Consider the following 18,606-nt stretch of genomic DNA (forward strand, 5'->3'; position numbering starts at 1 on the left):
TAGGTTGTCTTTGTAGTTAAAAAATCCACCAAGTTAAATTTTGCCTTTTAGTATTGGCACAGTGTCTATTACTACACTTCTCTCGCACACCCTCTCTCTTTCTCTATTGATGTCTTGTTCCCAAGCTAATCTCTCTTTTAAGGAATAATACACAATTAGGACACTTCAGCTTTCTCAGGCCTATGGCACTATCATTGTATCACTTTTCCTAGATTTAGAATTTAAGAATAATGTTTAGTTTTTTTTCAACATATACTGGGGTATATATCTTTGGTTTTCTCTCCAGAATAAACCCTTCTCTCCTTGTCCATGAGTATAAACTAGACAATGTTTTCCTTATCTCTCACCTGTACTGTTATAATAACCTTGCTTTTCAGTCCCATTGTTTTGTTCACTGTTGCCTGATTAATTTTTCTGAAGTATTCCTTTAGTCATTTCTGATTTTGTCTGTTACATTAAAAAATGTACTTAAGAGTTGTTGCCGCTGCCTTTTCCCCTACCTGTTCAGAGTGTTTAGAGTTGGATTTTCCCCTCACAGCATGATACTCGTGTTGTTCCACTGGCCTCTGCTCAGTCCTGTCCTGGCCCCTAGTTTATTTATAGCTGGACTGGGGAACATAATGGGTAAATGCTTGGTAAAAATCTCTAGGAAGAGGGAGAAATTCTTGGGACTGAACAGTTTGGCTTGGTTTCAAGTAGGGCAAATGTATGATCTGGTCTTCAGTGAGCACTTCCAGTTACTTCTGCCCAAGCACAATCAGCAGTCACATCCCTTCACTCTTGAAGTGGTCTGGCTTGGACAGTATATGTGGGCCTTGCAATTTTAAGGACAGTGTCATCTATTACTTGTCATTGGTCCAAAATAGATTCCTAAATGGTTTGTACTCATGTTAGCCACTGGAGGGCACAGTTGGTTTCTAGTTGCACTGGGTTAAAGACGGTTGTCAGTTAAAAAAAAAAAAAGTGCTTTCAGTTGAATTAGAAGCTCCTGATTTTTTCTGCATTTATTCATATATCTTTGATAAAATTTGTAGTCTTAGATTATTGTGTCTGATCGTTCTCAGCCTTTTGCTATATTCCTGGTTGACATTCGTTCTCTTCATTCTTAGCTGTATGTTGAAGAGACTTTTTTTAAAAAAAATTTATTTATTGTCCAAGTACAGTTTTCTGTGAAGAGACTTTTTAAAGAAGTCACTGGAAACTGAACTCATAGCAGGAACCAGATAAGTTTTATCTAATGAGAAGCTGCTTCTTTATCTGCACTATTGTTAATAAGTAGGACCAGTTACAACATGGGGCATCAAACTCATTTTCAGCAGGGGCCACAGTAGCCTCACCAGCCTCACAGTTGCCTTCGAAGGGCTGAATGTAATTTCAGCTCTTTAACAGTTAAGGAGCAGTTACATTTACACAGTCCTAAAATTAATTTGGCCCTTTGAAGGCAACTGTGAGGCTGATGTGGGCCCTGGTGAAAATGAGTTTGACACCCCTGAGTTACAGCTTTGCAAAGGATCGGGGCATGTAATCTCAGCATGGCTATAAATGGAAGTATTCATTGCCTAATTAAGATACTTAGATAGGAAGCTGGAGCTTGTTTAAAGTAAGCAAGTCAAGACTTCTTAAAAATCAAGTGAATATATCACAGCTGCAACTACTGAAAAGCAAAATGTAATCTTGGCTCCTTACAGCATGATTTTCAAATGGTGTGGAAATTTTCTGAATTATATACTGTGTGGACCAGTTATACTTTTTAATTAATGAAACTTTACATAAATATAAGTGGAAGTTAAAATTTCCATGTCATGTTGAGCCCTTGCATATTAAATCAGTACATACCGTACGTAGGTTTTGTTTACACTACTAAATCTGACTTGTTTTCAATGAAGAAAAATGGTTATATACTGTGTTATTATTCTTGAGTCTTCCAGTTGGTCACTTCTGGTAATAGTTCTCCCATTGTTTATTATAGATCATCATTTGCTGGATGGAAGTATTCAGTTAAAGACAGTTTGATGACTGATGTGGATTATTTCAGCTTCTTATTTTCAACACTTACAGGTAACCACATTCACCTGCCAAGTTAAGGAAAGGAAAAAACTTAGTATGAAGATTATCCTAAAATGTACTGTTTTATATGTTTGGTTCTAAGTTTTGAGGATGATAAATAAAGTGTCTTATCTTAGAATGATTTCTCTTGGTTAATAAGTGGAAATCTTTGAAGGAATATTTGTACCCTTTATTGTCCAGCTCTTTAGGCAGGGAGACACGTGATTGATCTTTAAATCTCTCATAGTAAGTATTGAATACCAGAACCTTGAGAATTAATTGAATATCATGATTGTTCTTTTTACTTTCTCTTTAGTCTTATTTCTCGACTTTCTTCTTGTCTTTGTTTATAGCGAATTGGACCTACCTCTTATTCAGATAGCCAGAGAAGCTCCATTGCATACCTTTAAAAATTGATGAACAGAACATACATTTTTTTAGGTTCAATTTGCCAGGAAGGGCATCAGATTTTGATTAGCTGTTTTCTGCATCCTATTTGCCCTCAACACAAAATTAGTAAAAATAAACCTAGAAATGTCAAGTTAGATGTGTAAAATGTGTATTATAATAATACTTATTAATATTATTTAAATGATTGTACTCATTCAACATTTCGGTTTTACACTTGGATGATGGTAATGAGATTATTATTTTTTAATTTTTAATATTTATTTTTAGAGAGGAGGAAGGGAGGGAGAAAGAGAGGGAGAGAAACATCAGTGTGTGGTTACCTCTCACATGCCCCCTACTGGGGACCTGGCCTGCAGTCCAGGCATGTGCCCTGACTGGGAGTGGAACCAGCAAGTCTAGATGAGATTCTTTAAAATTTTTTTTGAAGACTTGTAATTAGGAGTTTTATAATTACTATGTTAAGTCAGAATCCAAAGAGAATTTCACAGATTTTGATAATGAGCTGAATCCAGCAAGACAAATTTTATGTAAGAAATAAATGTAGATTTCTCCATATTTATTTGATAGTTCTAGATGTACACTTGAGATGGAGGTGGAGGACTTTATGTTTCAGTAGTAGTACCTGTCCAAAGATTTAGCGGTTTTAGAAAGCTTTCTAGGAGGAGTCAGTAATGTTTGTGGCTGTCAAACTGGATGAGGCCTCTTCAGGCTATATGTTCATGGAAATACAGTGATCTAGGCATCAAAGCAGAAAGCTAGGGTCAGACTGACGACATTGCTGGTGTCCTGATCACTCTGAGAGCTGTCTTCAGGAGGGACTTTGGCCAGTTGTCTCTATAGCTCAGGCCAAGTATAATAGGGTGGTAAGAGAATTAGATGGCAGTTTGAAAGGGCTATTATGTAAAAGAATACAGAGTTTAGTATGTGTGTGGAGCATATTATTTTTACTTGTTCATTTGCTTTTTAAACCTACCATTATTTAGAAAGGTTATGCCTTTTTATTTTTTATTTTTTTTGGTAAGTCATAAAACCTGTTTCTTGCTGTATTATAGATTCGGTCAGAGCACACATTTGTGTACATAAATACGTGAATTTTACTGCCTCCATTACTAGCTATTCATTTTAAAAAGTACTACATGAAATGCAGAATTTCAGAGAAAACAAGGTAGTTTAAAGAAGAATTTAACTTAAAGGTACATGTCATCTCTATTTTTAAAAAATATATAAAGAATGGCACTTGTTTTTGTTATTCATTTTTTAAATATTACTTTGTTTGTACCCAAACTAGGGTTTTCGAAGGAGGAGCTGACTTGGCTTCAGAGCCTCCGAGGTGTTCCCCATGTCATCCAGACGCAGCTCTCCCCTGTGCTGCTCTACCTGACAGACTGGGATCAGTTTGTACACCACTGGGAGGTGACGGAGGTAATCGTGCGTCTAAAAGGAAATTTCTGGCTATTAAAATTCAGTTCATCAACCAGTGGTTAGTGTATATTAGGATTATCTTATTAGAGATACTCAGGGGTACAATGTCGTATAAGACATGATCCATGTTCTCAAAGTGTTTATAATCTTGTCTGGGAGATGTATGTTTCTTAAAGAAAAGTGTTTTCCTTTCTAAGTTAGGCCACTAGAGTACAATAAATTAGCAATTGGAATGATAGAGATAAATTTGTTTTCTTTTATTTGGCTTAGGACAGATAGGATAATTAAGATGTAAGGAGGATTTGGTATCCTTGAAGGTGGTGTTTTTAAACAAAAGAGATGGCTGAGCAGTTCCTTTTGAGTTTATATGTAGTTTATTGAAGTTAAATTTAAAACCCTAATTTTTACTCAAGCTTTAATGTTTAGCTTACAGATCTTACTTTAGGTAAGTATCGTAAATTTAAGCAGTCAGCAAAATACTGTATTTTATCCCTTTTATGGTTAAAATTTTAAACTCTTTAAATAACTTCTAATATAGTCACTATTTTTCAAGTAGTTCAGTTAAATATGATAATATAGTCACTATTTTTCAAGTAGTTCAGTTGAATATGATAATAGTCACTATTTTTCAAGTACAGTTAAATATGATAAATCTTAATATTTTAAGTTTTGGTACTATAGATAGTGAAATTCAAATTAAAATCACTAGTTTAATTACTGATATGTTTTAGGTTGGAATCATGGGGCTGATCTTTTACCCTAATGGGTATAACTGTCTGACATGTTTCAGATATGTAAATTAAATATACTGAAACATAAACATAAATGCTAATGATTGATTCTCTGAAACATTTTGGTAGTAGTTAATTCCTATTATTTCTGCAATTTCTTTCCTTGCATTGAAAGGTACTTGGCTTATTAGTAAGAATACAATTATTTCATCCTCAAATTATTTTGGTTCCAACCTTTCTTACAAATCATGAGGTAATCTGCTCTGCTGGCTAATTTTATTTTAATGATTCAGAAGGCCTCTGGCCAGGACACGGGCTGTATTCTTTCCTTGTAACTCGTAATTGCTAATTGCTTGGCCAGCTCTTTTTTTTTTTTTTTTTTTTACCCTTTTGTCAGTGTTCAAGTTACATCTTTTGTTTTGTTGCTATACCAGTTGATTTTATTCAATTGATTTCTTCTTCCATTCTATTCTGAATATTCCTCATGTTCTTCCCATACCTTAGGGCTCTACCTTTTGTAGATATTTTAAAAAATATCTATAAAAGCCATTTTTTCTCATGGCTTTGACTCTAATCACAATATTTAAGTCATACCACTGACATTTATCTTCTCTTTATGATCCCAGTGCCTGGTACTGTGTTTATATGTAGGTTCTCCAAAAGGACTGGATTTTAAAAAGTGAGAAGAAATAATGAATTGGGTAACCAATGTATTTATTTGATATCTAAAATTTTATCTTATTCCATGGTAAATGGAAAGAACTAAGAAAGGTAGACTGGAGTTAAGGTCTTGGATACTAGATTTGGAAGTTTGGGTTTCCCAGCAGTGGTACGACGAGTTGTTGTAAAGCACACACAGTTCATCGTGTGTCTGAACTAGCCCTGTGGCCTGGAGGAAGCACTGTATGGGGATCAGTGTGCCCCGACTCCAGGCACAGATTTGCCAGTGTCTAGCGTGGTAACCCAGACAACTCATAGAACCTTTACCTGATAAATTAAATTTTTCATAAGCCCATCATTTGTGTAAAGCCAAGACACCATTGTCATGAGGAGGTGATGTTATATTTCTGAACATTTGTCAAGGACATGAACTAAATTTCAAGGCTGCTATCTCTGAAATGTTAAGGCATAAATTAGGAAAAATCAAAAAGTCTCAGTTTTGGTTTTGAAGTTCTTAAGCGAAAATTTCAATTTTCTTTTGGATAAACTGTTACATTTAAGCTGGCCTTTTCATTTGAAAGTACGTGTTAGAAATACAGTTTTTTGACACCCTTGGTGTGAACATTTATTTTTCTGATTACATTATTTGAAAGAGTTATTAATTGGTAGAGTGGGATTTCTTAGTTGTTATCTGCCTAGGCTAAGGTTATTTTTTTAAAAATAGACTTTTTTGAGTAGGTATTCAGAAGAACAAAAGGATAGTAGTAAAAAGTTTTCTTCCATTTTTTTCTCAGCCATCCATTCTTCCTCCCCAGTTTCTACATGTATTCTTTCACATGGCTTCTGTCTTCACAAATGACTACATATATTCATTTGCTTTTCTCCTTTTATAGAAATAACATACTCCGTACACTGATCTGGACCTTGCTGTTAATGATGGGAACAGTAGTTAACAGGGAAGGACCACAGAGGGAAGAGGCGTCTCTGGGCAGAGATACCTTTCCCGAATGGCGCTTTCTATTCCAGAGCCAGTTAAAGGTTTTAAGATTAATAATTGTCAATTATAAAATATGGAATGGTTAGGTCCTGAAGGACAGTAATAAAACATAACTCCAGTTTAAGAAGGAACATTTTTCATTATTTTTGAAACCCCTATGCGCCTTTCCCATCTCTCTTTAGAGTAACAACACTCCAACCAACTGAGCCACACTGGCCAGGGCAGATTATATTCTTTCACCTGGTGATGTTCATTTAAAGTTCCTCTCTTTTTTTTCTAATGGCTTAATATAGCTCATTTCTTTTTAGTGCTGAGTAATATTCCGTTGTCTGGAAATACACGATTTTTAGCCATTCATCTACTGTAGGACATCTTGGTTGCTTCCAGATTTTGGCAGTTACGAATAAAGCTGCTATAAGAAGCATCCATGTGTAGTTTTTTGTGTGTACATAAGATTTCAACTTCTTTGTCTCTGATCAGTCTGCTTTTGGCGCCACTCCTCTCCCATACAGGTGTCTCTCTCACCCCATCTGCACTTCCAACTCTCTGAGATAGCCGGCCTCCGTCTTGTCTTTTCTCGCTGTCTGGGACACTGGGCTCCTGCGCACTCCAGTGCTGATGGTCACCCAGCTCGGCCCCACCCAGCGGCTTTAGAACTGAACAGTTCTGGAAGGGAAGGAAAGGGAAGGCAGAAGAAAAGGGATTATGTCCTCATTTACTGTTGAATAGGCCTTCTCAACACAATTCACCTTTCGACATGAAAATATTCCCTGTGTTCAGAAAGATGGCGTGAAAAATTGCCACTTGAAAACTGAGTGTTACTAATCTACTACAACAAATTTTATAGAGAAAAAATGCCTAGAGCTGTTGATTTTCAAGGGTTGATTGACAGCTCTCTAGAACGTAGCTTGATTGTCCTCTTCCTAGAGTGTTCTTCTTTCCACCAGTCTTCCTTTCTCTCCCCTTGCAGTTTTTCTGCATATTTCATTTTTGGCACCATATTCCATCAGCTTCTGAAGTTTTCTTACAGTGTCTCTGAGAACTCAATGCTATCTTTCCCTTTCCCATTTTCTTGAGAACTTAGAAAATTAAAAATATTAGGGATTTGATTCCTACCTTCCTCATACTTTTCCTATATTCTCTTTTACTTTTGTGGAATAGGACATAGTGTTACAATTAATTCAAATGGGGTCTTAATATCTGGAGCATAACTATTTTTTGTATGATGTCTTCACCAAATGGAGGAAGGGCTCGTCAGCCCTTTCCATCACTCAGGTCTTTTTTTTTAGCACTTAATAGAAATACAGTCTCTACCTTGGTAAATTGTGAAGTACTTCAGGGCTGTGAGAGGGAAGAGTTTCTCAATTCTTTCATTCTTGTGCATGGCAGCTAATAGGACTAGCTCAGTGCTAACTATTTAATAATAAATTACTTGGAAAATTAGCCCATATGTGAAATGTGATTAAACTTTGACATTTGCATCTTCAGATTCAATTTTTGTTAAGTTTCCTGTTAATATGTACAGCAAGTAGATTTTTTAAAAAATCTTTTGTGCTTGTTTCTGACCTAAAAATGTCCCAGTTTGGTTACTGGTTTTCTCCTTTTCTGGCAGACAGTTTGTCACAGTTTATTGGTCATCCCTGCCCGAAGCCAGAGCTTTGACATCCTGCAAAGCGCCATCAGTAAGCATTTGGTAAATATACTTAAACTTTTTTTCTGTTACACAAAAAAGCATATAGATTCATTGCTTATGATTAGTTTGTCATAGCCTAGGAGAGAATGAGAATCCAGAGTCCTAAGCTTGATAACCTCTCACAGCATGATGCTGTGATGAGAACTGAGAAATCCTGGTGTTTTTCCTGGCTGTTGGCAGTTAATTTTTGAGTTTGGGGAAATCCCCTCTTATGCCAGGCCCTTACTTTCTACATCTGTACAAAGACCTTAAATTATGCCTCTGTTCCTTCTGATTTGGAATGGGCTAATTAACACGTGCCTGGTATTAGTGTATTGGGAAGCCAGCATCCAGAGTGGGGTCTAATTCCCACGCAGAAGATTTGGGGTCTAAAGTACAGGGACATCACTAACTGGCTTGAGGCTACTCACTGTGGAGGCAGTGAGTCAGTCATGAGAAGGACTTGTCTTCCGGCCAGCACCTCTCCTTCCCACTGGTATTAAATTCACATTAGGCATGCCTGGATTTTGCTTTTAATTTCCTCTAACATTTACACTTTTGACCTTCGGCTTTTTATTATAATAATATAGTGCGAAGGAGAGAGCTGAAACTTTATCTACCGAAGACTTCTCTTTGTTTGCGTAATTTTATAAGCACATTCACACCTTTCCTCCTTTAAAATGTTATTTCCCTTGAGTTGGAAGAATAGTGCTATGAATTCCTTTTACTTTTTTTCTCCCTGACATCAACTTCTAATCCTTATCTTTTTTGTCTCTAAGCCCCCCACCTGTTTTTTACCCTCTAGTCCAGAAATGCATGCCCTTCTTTGGCTACTTTCATGATTTAGTAGGAGCTCAACATGCCAGTTAGTCTAGGCAGTTAGTTATTTTCAGAAAACCTGATGGAACGATTGAGACCTCAGAGCCTGTAGAGTTTTTATGATTATTCATTCAGTGGTAGTTCTTGAATATTTAAACCATGGATACAAACAGTTACAACTTAGAATCCACTCTACAACTTCCATAGTAGAGTCTAGATGAGTTAGTATTCCCAGATGTCCCTGATCTGGGTTTTAGGGCAGTGAAGCAATCAGGTGGTAAGTAATAGCTTCTCGACTCCAGTGCTTAGTCGTCTGAATGGCTGGCTGAATCAGAGGACAGGGAGAGATAAGTGCAAAATAAATTCTGTTCTGTGTATTTAATTACTGGGATGGCGGTGGTGCCAGATACTAGTTTTTCCAGTTTAAATAGTCTAGAGATCATGTAAGTGTGATTGTTTGTATCAAGATTTTCTTTAGGTGCACGAAATAATCTTTTTACATAGTATTTCTAACCATTAATAGAAATTGTAATATCTAGAAAGTTTTAGAAGACTGTCAGGAAGGGGAAGCAGTGGATTTGGATTAATAGTACTTCTTGAGTTTGCATGTTTTTAAAGTCATTTAATGTAGAGATTAAATTCTTGGAGGCAAACAAGACCTCAGCGTGTGGCAGGTGACATACATTCTGTATATACTAGTTTTCAGAATTGTCCTGCTCTTAACTTGCTAGTTAATAGGATTTGGTTCCCACCCCCCCCCCACCCCCCCGGGGAGGAGAGGGGAACCAGTGTGTAGATGTCATTAATCTCATGTTTCTCTGCCTAGGCTGGGTTCACTGTAATTCCTGACAGCACGGCTGGCTGTGTTTTGGGTGTTATCTGTAGGCTCCTGGACCACACGTGTGTGCTCAGTGAGACTCTACTGCCGTTTCTGGCTTCGTGTTGCTACAGCCTTCTGTACTTTCTGCTCACTCTAGAGAGAGGAGAAGCAGAACATCTAAGAAAGAGGTAATAATTTTTGCATTCTTCATCTTCATTTTTCCCTACCTGTTACATTCCTTCCCCATCAATCATTTAAAAAAATTAAGATTGAAAGAGTTAAATAGACTTAGAAATATTTTAAATTCTCTTTCAGAGTTTGTATAAACCCAGCTAGCTCTTTTCTTCTTTTTTATTGACTAATATTGGTTTATAAACTTACAGGTTTTAGGTGTACAGCTCTATAGAACATCATCTGTATATTGTATTGTGTGTTTACCATCTCAGGTCAAAACTCCTTCCATCTCCAGAGCTGTTGCTTTGTTCTTTCATGAATCCCCTTTGTGCTGCGAGAATCTGAAAAGTTAGATGGCATTCTAGAATTTTTTGAGAGCATTCCTTATTAATATTGTTCTAGGTTTAGTAGGAAAAATTTTTACCTTTAGAAGGATGGGTTTATTAGTGTACAAGTCTTTATATTTCGTTTTGGGCTTCATTAGATTTAGCCAGAATAGAATTTTAAATTCTTGGACTTAAGGAAATAGTTATAAGATGCTGTTGTTTTAATACTCAGTACTTTTGTTCCTATATGAAATTTCAGAATAAAGCTTCTGGGATAATTTGGAACATTTCAGTTTTATTTTTAAAAAGTGTTCTTATGGTCTCATTGGTATGCCTATAAAAGTCATTGCAGGAAAATTTTTAAAAACTCTTAACAGATAAGCAAATAGAAGAAAATAAAACCTGTTCTGTCACCTGTTAGTACCCAGGACTCTTGTATTTCTTTTTGGCTTCATGGTTTTCTGTAGTTGCGGTGTGTCAAGGTAGACTTTTAAAGTTCGCTTATCTATTCCGTGTACTTACATTTGGTGTGACGTAGAGTCCGTAAGTCTTTTCAGCACAGTGCTGGCTAATGAAGAAAATAAATATGTTGGAACATTTCAAGGGTAACTTACAGAACTTAAGAGCTAGGAATTATGGAAGTAGGAATTTGAAATGCAGCAGGAACCAAAGTGGCTTTCTCTATTCTTTTTCTTATAGATTGTGTAGTCTTTCTCTCTACCATTGCCTCAGTATTATCTGTGTCTGCAGACTGGCATTCTCTTTCCTTCCCGTGCGTGACTATCCTAGCCTGCTGTGCACCAAAGTCCCCCAGTCCCCTTCTCTCTGGCAACCATTAGTCTGCTTTCTGTCTCTCTGAGTGCATTTCTATTTTGTTTGTTTATTTTTTAAGAGTCCACATTTAAGCGAAATCATACGGTATTTGTTTTTATTTAATTTAGTATAATATTCGTTAGGTCCATCCTTGCTGTTACAAATGGTAGGGTTTCATTCTTTTTTATGGTTAAGCACTACTACAATTTATATATGTACCACAAAGTTTTTTGGGGGGGTCCTCAGCTGAGGGCATTTTCATTGCTTTTGGAGACGGACAGACATCGATTGGTTGCTTGCTGTATGTGCCTGAACTAGGGATCATACCCATATCATAGCTGTGTGCTCTGACTGGGAATCAAACCTGCAACCTCTTGGTGTATGGGAGACACTCCAACCAACTGAGCCACACCAGCCAGGACTGCACCACAACTTTTTAATCCATTTGGGGACTAAATGGATGGGGACTTGGGTTGCTTCCATATCTTGGCTGTTGTAAATAATGCTGCAATGAACATAGGGATGCATAATATTTTTTTTTGTATTAGTGTGTTGGGTTTCTTCAGATATATACCCAGAAGTGAAATCATTGGGTCATAAGGCAGTTCCTAGTTTTTGAGGATCTTCTATACTGTTTTCCACAGTGGCTGCACCAATCTGTATTTCCACCAACAGTGCACAAGGGTTCCCTTTTTCTCCACATTCTCACCAACACTTGTTTATTAATTTGTTGATGATTGCCATTCTGACAGGTGTGAGGTGATACCTCATTGTGATTTTAGTTTTTTCCGATACTAGTGACATTGAGCAATTTTTCATATTGGGTTGGCCAAAAAGTTTGTTTAGTTTTTCCTGTATGATGGCTGTGATGGTGATTAGTTGTCTTTAACTTCATTCAAAACAGTGTTGTTAAATTGCATTGTGACAGCTGTCATAACAGTGTGCACTTAAAAAAACCTTAAAATTGGTGAATTTTTGTGTAGCTAGTCATTTTAATATTGAAGATAGAAGATATGTAACATTTTTGGTGTATTATGCTTTATTATTTCAATAAAGGTAAAACACACCTGAAATGCAAAAAAAAAACAAAAACCAAAAAACTTGTGTATGGAGAAGGGGCTGTGACTGACGAACATGTCAAAAGTGGTTTGTGAAATTTCTTGGTACTATAGACATTTTGCCAAATAATTCCTTGCTGTGGGGCTGTCTCATGTGTTGGAAGATGTTTAGCAGCATCCTGGCCTCTACCCACTAAGAGCTAATAGCAGGAGATGGCCAACATACTCAAAATATCCAAATCAAGAACGTTATTGGTGAAAATGAACAATGTGTTTTTTATGGGGAAAAAACCATACCGACATTTTGGCCATCCAGTATTTAATTGGCCAAAATGTCTTTGTAGACATGTCTGTTCAGGTCTTCTGCCTTTTTTTAACCAGATTGTTTGTTTTTTTGGTGTTGAGTTGTATGAGTAGTTTATAGAGATTTTGGATATTAACCCCTTATCTGATATATCATTGGTGAATATATTTTCCCATTCAGTAAGTTGTCTTTTCAGTTTGTTGATGGTTTCCTTTGCTGTGCAAAACTTTTTGATGTATTTGTATTTATTTTTTGTTTCCCTCACCTGAGGATATACATTAGGAAAAAATACTGCTGAGAGAAATGTAAGATTTTACTGCCTGTGCTTTCTTGGAGTTTTATGGTTTTTGAGTCTCACATTTAAGTCTTTCATCCATTTTCAGTTTATTCTTGTATGGTGTAAGAAGGAGGAAACACCCTTTTTTTAAAAAATATTTTATTTATTTATCTTTAGAGAGGAAGGGAAGGAGAGAGGGAGAGAAATATAGAAATATCAGTGTATGGTTGCCTCTCATTAGTCCCCTGCTGGGAACTGGCCTGCAACCCAGGCATGTGCCCTGACTGGGAATTGAACTGCGATCATGTGGTTCGCAGGCCCATGCTCAATCCACTGAGCTACACTAGCCAGGGTGAAACAGTGTTTCTTAAAAGGACGTTTTCAGTTTGGGAAATGTGAAGAGGGTACTCTTCCTGTACGTGTTGGCTCACGGACTCATTTTTGTCACTGTTACTATAGGGACAAGCTCTGGGGGGTCTGTGTCTCCATCCTGGCTCTGCTGCCTCGAGTCCTCAGGTTGATGCTGCAGAGCCTGCGGGTGAACAGAGCTGCTCCTGAGGAGCTGCCCGTGGTGGGCCAGCTGCTCCGCCTGCTGCTGCAGCACGCACCCCTCAGGACTCACATGTTGACCAATGCCATCTTGGTGCAGCAGATCATCAAGAATATCACGGTAAGAAGCACGGAACGAGGGTTTCGTACTGTGAGGACTAGGAAGGATTCAGGGGAAAGGCATGCGGGTGCACAGGGTTCCTGAACATTCACCAAACTGCTGGAATTAAGCCCAGTGTGGTGGTTTCCAGGGTTTCTCCTGTAGTCTAGTCCCTGACTGTCACTTCACCTGGGGTATTTCTCTCATCCCGGGGTCATCCATAAAACCTTAAAATACTCAAACTCATTAAGGTGGCAGGCATTCACTGCTACCTGGATTCTGAGAGAGACTAGTAACTGTGATAGTTAGGCAGGTTTTTTTTTTTTTTTTAAGATTCTTAAAAAATTTTTGGAAGGGGAGAGGGAGAGAAACATCAATGTGTGGTTGCCTCTTGCACACCCCTGCTGGGAACTGGCCTGCAACCCAGGCATGTGCCCTGACTGGGAATTGAGCCGCTACCCTTTGGTTTGCAGGCCTGTGCTCAATCCACTGACCTACACCAGCCAGGGCAGCAAAGTTTTTTTTTTTTTTTAACTTTATCCAAGCTTGGTTTCCTAGGCATAGAAATGGGACTGACAGTAACTCTGTTGGGTTTGGGTGACCATTAATGAGATCAGCCAAGTAAAGTTTTTAGTGTAGCTGACATTTCTCAGTTATTCAACAAATTAGGAAATTTAGCAGGAATAAAGTTGAGGCCAATTTCTCGTTAGTCCCTGGAGAGCACGAAGTTGGAGAAAGGAAGTTGCGGGCTTCAGCTTTGTCTAGTGGTTGGTTCTCTGTTTTCAGTTGCATTTTTTTTTTTTGGTGGGGGCAGTTATGACTCCATTGGTGTTTTTACTTTGGAAGGATCAGGGTGTTTTTTGTATAGCTTTTTGATTTGGGGGCTATTCATTGGTATATGTAATTGTAATTCAGAAATAGTAGAAGGAAGGGCAGTTAAGAATCTGGATTACTCAGACTGGACAAGCATCCTACCTCCTCCGTAAGGAAGACAGTGACAGAAGTCAGTTGACCCTGTGCAAAGGTGGAGACTAGAATGCCGGAGGAGGAATTTTGGAGTGGGTGGTAAATCGCATCAATCCCTAGCATTTGTGGGAGGGATCAAAGCCAAACAGAAAACCATCATCACTTGTACTTACAGATTTCACTAGGAATTTTCACTGCCTGTAGTAATTCCAGTAAGGTTTCCCGTGGTGATTTACACATGGGATACTGTTGCAGTGGCTCTGAGATGTTTGGATGTGAAAATCATTTCAGGAATGGCAAGTTGAGTGGAATTCTCAATCACTCTTGTTTCTCTCTGCAGACACTGAAGAGTGGAGGTGTTCAGGAGCAGTGGCTCACGGACTTACATTATTGCTTTAACGTGTACATTACTGGGCATCCTCAGGGGCCCAGCATGTTGAATGCAGTTTATTAAAGAGGCACCACGGCACTTCCTGTTTAAAATTGTTTATTCACCTCTAATTTTGAAGAGAGACTGATGTAATAAATGTCATTAAAGCTGAACTTTTAAAGAAGTTGTTTATGAACCTTCCTTTGCACTAAAGTAGGAGAATAATGCATGCAGGCTGGCTTCCTGGACTGGCGCGTGATATGTGGTAGTATGTTTTACATTTCATAGGAGCTGAATATTTACAAAATTCAGAGTGATAACGGGGTAGTACCATTTACAAAAAATAGGCTAAATCTTTGTGATCCTATCAAAGCAAACCTCATTCTTTATGTTCTTAGCTCCAGGTCATTCGGATAGCAGGACGCAGTTTTTTGTTTTGTTTCGTTTGTGAGTGGTCGGTTTGATCCATGATGACATTGAACTTCTCCCTGTGGGGGTGGTATTTACAGAGGTTTTGTAGCCCTCAGATTAGGGGCACAATGTGAAGACAGTGCTACAGTGGTTTGGGATTTCCTATGCCTGCGTGGTGGCTGGTTTGATTGAGGTAACTGCTCTCGAAAGTGATTTTCTAACCCATCATAGTTCTTAAAAGATAACTGGCTATATGTCATGATTTCTGATATATTCATTTTCCTAAGTATGAAATAATTTTAACTAGCAGACTAAAAAATCCAGGGGGTTAACACTTTATTGCTTCCTATCTCTTGCTGTCAAGACCAGGGTGTCAGTAATCTTAAGAAAATGGGAGCAGCCCTGGAAGTGCTTGTGAGCCTACTATGTCACTGTTTGTGCCTGTCTATATTCCTACATTAGCTTTGTCCTTAAAAATGTGCAAAAATCCATAAGCCCCCGAAACCCTCAATCACTAGTTTTCATTTAAACCAGGTATTCTTAGAGAGCTGGAATGTGTGTAGTTACAGCATTTTCCTGTCAGTAGGAAGGGCATTTTGATAAGATTGCTCCCCTCTACAGGTCAGACAGAAAGTACAAGTGGAGTGTTAAGGCCTGAACTGATACCTTGTGTGTAAACCGTGTGGTCTGTGCACCTGCCTGACTGCTTTCCCTGGTGTCGTGTGACAGCAGAACTGCCGTTCAGAGGATGTGGCCCCAGCCTGTGGCCTTCAGGGGCTCATGTGAACTGTGATATGTGAGAAATCAACAGGTGAACAGAACACCTGTTGTGGTCTTATAGTTAATTTCTAAACACATATGCTGGGTCTAACTCTTAAAACCGTAATGTTGGAATAATGGGTTGTGGTGTCTGTAATGAATTTGTTGTGTTAGATTCCAGAAAAAAAGTGACCTGAAGGGCCACTGTAGAATAGGCTCCTCCCCCTCTCATTTAGGTTCTTCACTGAGGCAAAAACTCCAGGCCTGCACCAGCTGGCTGGCAGAAACCCCAGCCCAGCGGCCTTCGTGCTCTTAGTTTTCGTTAGGTTTTACTGTGGTTTTAAGTTTTTTCTAGCTATCCTGACTGAGGTGAAGGCAGACATCTAGGCGGTTTTGCGTAAATGTAGTCTACCCTTGTCTTAATAGCACAGGTTAAAATGATTTCCAAACAATGTAGTGTAAGAATAGAAAGAAATCATTCTGACATTTTCTTTCCGTTGTTACCACGTTTCCAGGCTAACGAGGCTCTGGGCATGGGTACTGCAGTTTACCCCAGATGTGAAGGGTAATCAGCAGAGAATTAGAACCCCCTGCTAGCGGTTCCAGTTACCCCGGACGCGGTCTTCCTCCCCAGGCAGTCGGGGCTTTGTCTTCTTTTTTGATTGAGTGGCTGGTTGCAAGTTGTAAGAAAAATTCTTAGATCTTCCACTGTTCTCAAGGAGCTGTATACACTGCAAGCTGCTCACTGTTAAAAACAAATACCCAGGGGGAGTTTAGGTTAATTTTAAATGCTGAAGCTGAGAGTTTATTGGTGGTACGGAAACGGAGTTTAGTGTTGGACTATACCTGGCATTAAACAAGGAGACGGCCAGTGTACTATAGTGACAGGAGGGTTTATCAGCCATGCATGTTCCATCATCTTAAAGATACATGGCACCTCTCAAGGAAGAACCTTGAGTGGGAGGGGTGGGTACAAATCTAGGCCTCCCGCTGGCCTAGAACAGCTGGCATATCTTTCTGTGCATCTCTCCAGTACAACAGTACTAACACATACGCACATATCTCAACTCCACATACCACACACATGTCTATAGTCCATTTTGGAAAATAGATTTGTTCCAAAACTATTCAGATGATAGGCTCATAGACATACCGAACTTGAAATGGATTTTTTAGGCCTCTTCGTGATTTAGAAATTATAAAATTAGAGGACGCCACAGTTGCAAAAATTAGTGGTGCACCCAACCCTCTGATTTAACAAGTCAGGATGTTGAGGCCCCAAACAGTTTAGAGACCTTGCGGAGACTGTTCTGCTGTTCTGTTACGTGCTGCTAATAACTTCCTGTGGAGCAAAGGAGAATGTGAAAGGTGAGTAGTTTTAAAAGTTACAAATGTATCTTTTTTTCTCCTGGTTTTAATACTGTTACTTCAATAAAATTACTTTAAAGTGAACTGTTTTGTAACTTGCACATTTTTTGGCTGCCTTTACTGTGTCAAGTCTTGTTTTCATTTGCCTACCCCACTGTACGTGGGCTGGAATATTCTGCATTCATATAAGAGGGTACCGTTACTGGTAATCACTTAAGCCATGGTAACTGCATCAATCAGAATGGATTTTTAAAGAGGAGCTCTTTTAAAGACCTGGACCCCCAGGTTTAGGAGAGGTTATTCTGTGTGCTTGTACACACAGGTCATTGCTATGCTCCTGTTCTTTGTGTGGTTAGTAGGGGTGATGGGGAAGACTAAAGAGACCAGGGATTATTAAATTCTTTGGAATATGAGTAGAGAAGAAGCCTGCGGGTGCTGTTACTTTTCCTGTGTCCAGCTTGCTTTCTGCCCCCTCACAAGAGGAAACGGCTAACACAGCCACTCCCCACGATGGGCCTTAAATAAAAATTGTTGTGTGCGGACAAACATAGAAGAGAAAAAGAGTAACACAAAAGAACAAAAGAAAAAAAAAAAACAAAATAAGGAAATTATTTATAGACATGTTTTCTGGATGAAACACAGGATGCAGCTAAACCAGGAGTGTCAAACTAATTTCACCAGGAGCCGCATCAGCCTTCAAAGGGCCAAATATAGTTGTGGGACCGTATAAATGTAACTACCCCGTAAATAGGGACAAGGGGCTCAGTGCTGCCACAAGACAGAGACAAGGTGCAGGGCCGGATTCAGCCCACAGGCCTTGGGTTTGCTACCTGTGAGCTAAACTAGCTAAGCGGCTCTATCTGACCATCCGCCTTATTCACTGGTTAATGGTTAATGGGGATGAGTGAGCCTAATAAAACCTGTGTTCCTCCGAGTTGAGGCTTTGGAAAAGATCCTCTTCAGTCCTTATCCTCTTTGAAGCCAGTATGAATTATACTTCTGCACATATGAAGTCCTAAGAAACAGGCATTTCTTTCAAAATTTTTTATTCTGTTCTTTAACTGTGAGTCCTTTCAAAACCTCTTATACTGCTAACCACCATCTTTTAAGATTTCTGGTAGTACTGGAGTTTTCTTGAGACAAGGTTTAAAAATGATTAATATTTGTCTAAATGCTCCTCTGGTAGTTACGTCTGACAGTTCTTTTGAAACTTCTTAATTCACTTAAGTATAAGTGTTTTTTTGTTGGTTTTTTTTTACTAGAACCATGGGTCTTGATTCCTTTAAAAGTTTCCAGCTCCTGCACCCACCATTCCTTGATCAACCTGTCTATATTACGTGCGTTGCCTGACTTATTAAAGACTTGGCAGGAATTACTCTCCCCCTTCAAGTCTTCCCCCATCAAAAACTAAATGAATGTTAAAGTTCGTGCTGACAGTCACCGTTCACCTCCGCAGCTGCACTCTGATCCTGCAGGACGACTGGAGCTGGGGGGGAGGGGGGCGTTGTCACAGCACCCACGGGAATCACTGGACCTGGCATTAACTGCTGACA

At 38.7% G+C, this 18,606-nt stretch overlaps 2 protein-coding genes across 4 annotated transcripts in view; one reads left to right on the forward strand and one right to left on the reverse strand.

Moving 5' to 3' along the window:
- The window catches only part of TEX10 (testis expressed 10), a 40,703-nt gene extending 26,104 nt beyond the window's left edge, over positions 1-14,599 (forward strand). Inside the window, exons 10-15 of one of the 2 annotated variants that reach the window (XM_037140798.2) lie at positions 1,970-2,058; positions 3,746-3,879; positions 7,880-7,960; positions 9,585-9,766; positions 12,990-13,200; positions 14,486-14,599. In XM_037140798.2, coding sequence (XP_036996693.2) covers positions 1,970-2,058; positions 3,746-3,879; positions 7,880-7,960; positions 9,585-9,766; positions 12,990-13,200; positions 14,486-14,599 — 811 coding nt within the window. Of the gene's footprint in view, positions 1-1,969; positions 2,059-3,745; positions 3,880-7,879; positions 7,961-9,584; positions 9,767-12,989; positions 13,201-14,485 lie in introns of those variants that run through there. The other variant, XM_037140800.2, reaches the window with a different exon arrangement.
- A 1,679-nt stretch (positions 14,600-16,278) lies between these two features.
- INVS (inversin) overlaps positions 16,279-18,606 on the reverse strand; it is a 130,674-nt gene continuing 128,346 nt past the window's right edge. For both annotated transcript variants that reach the window (XM_037140803.2, XM_053656576.1), the window contains one exon: positions 16,279-16,430. In XM_037140803.2, the coding sequence (XP_036996698.2) occupies positions 16,279-16,430 (152 nt within the window). The remainder of the gene's footprint in view (positions 16,431-18,606) is intronic.

Source organism: Artibeus jamaicensis, unplaced genomic scaffold (assembly GCF_021234435.1).
Source record: "Artibeus jamaicensis isolate MK-2021 breed Jamaican fruit bat unplaced genomic scaffold, CSHL_Jam_final scaffold_1964, whole genome shotgun sequence".
Taxonomy (NCBI): domain Eukaryota; kingdom Metazoa; phylum Chordata; class Mammalia; order Chiroptera; family Phyllostomidae; genus Artibeus; species Artibeus jamaicensis.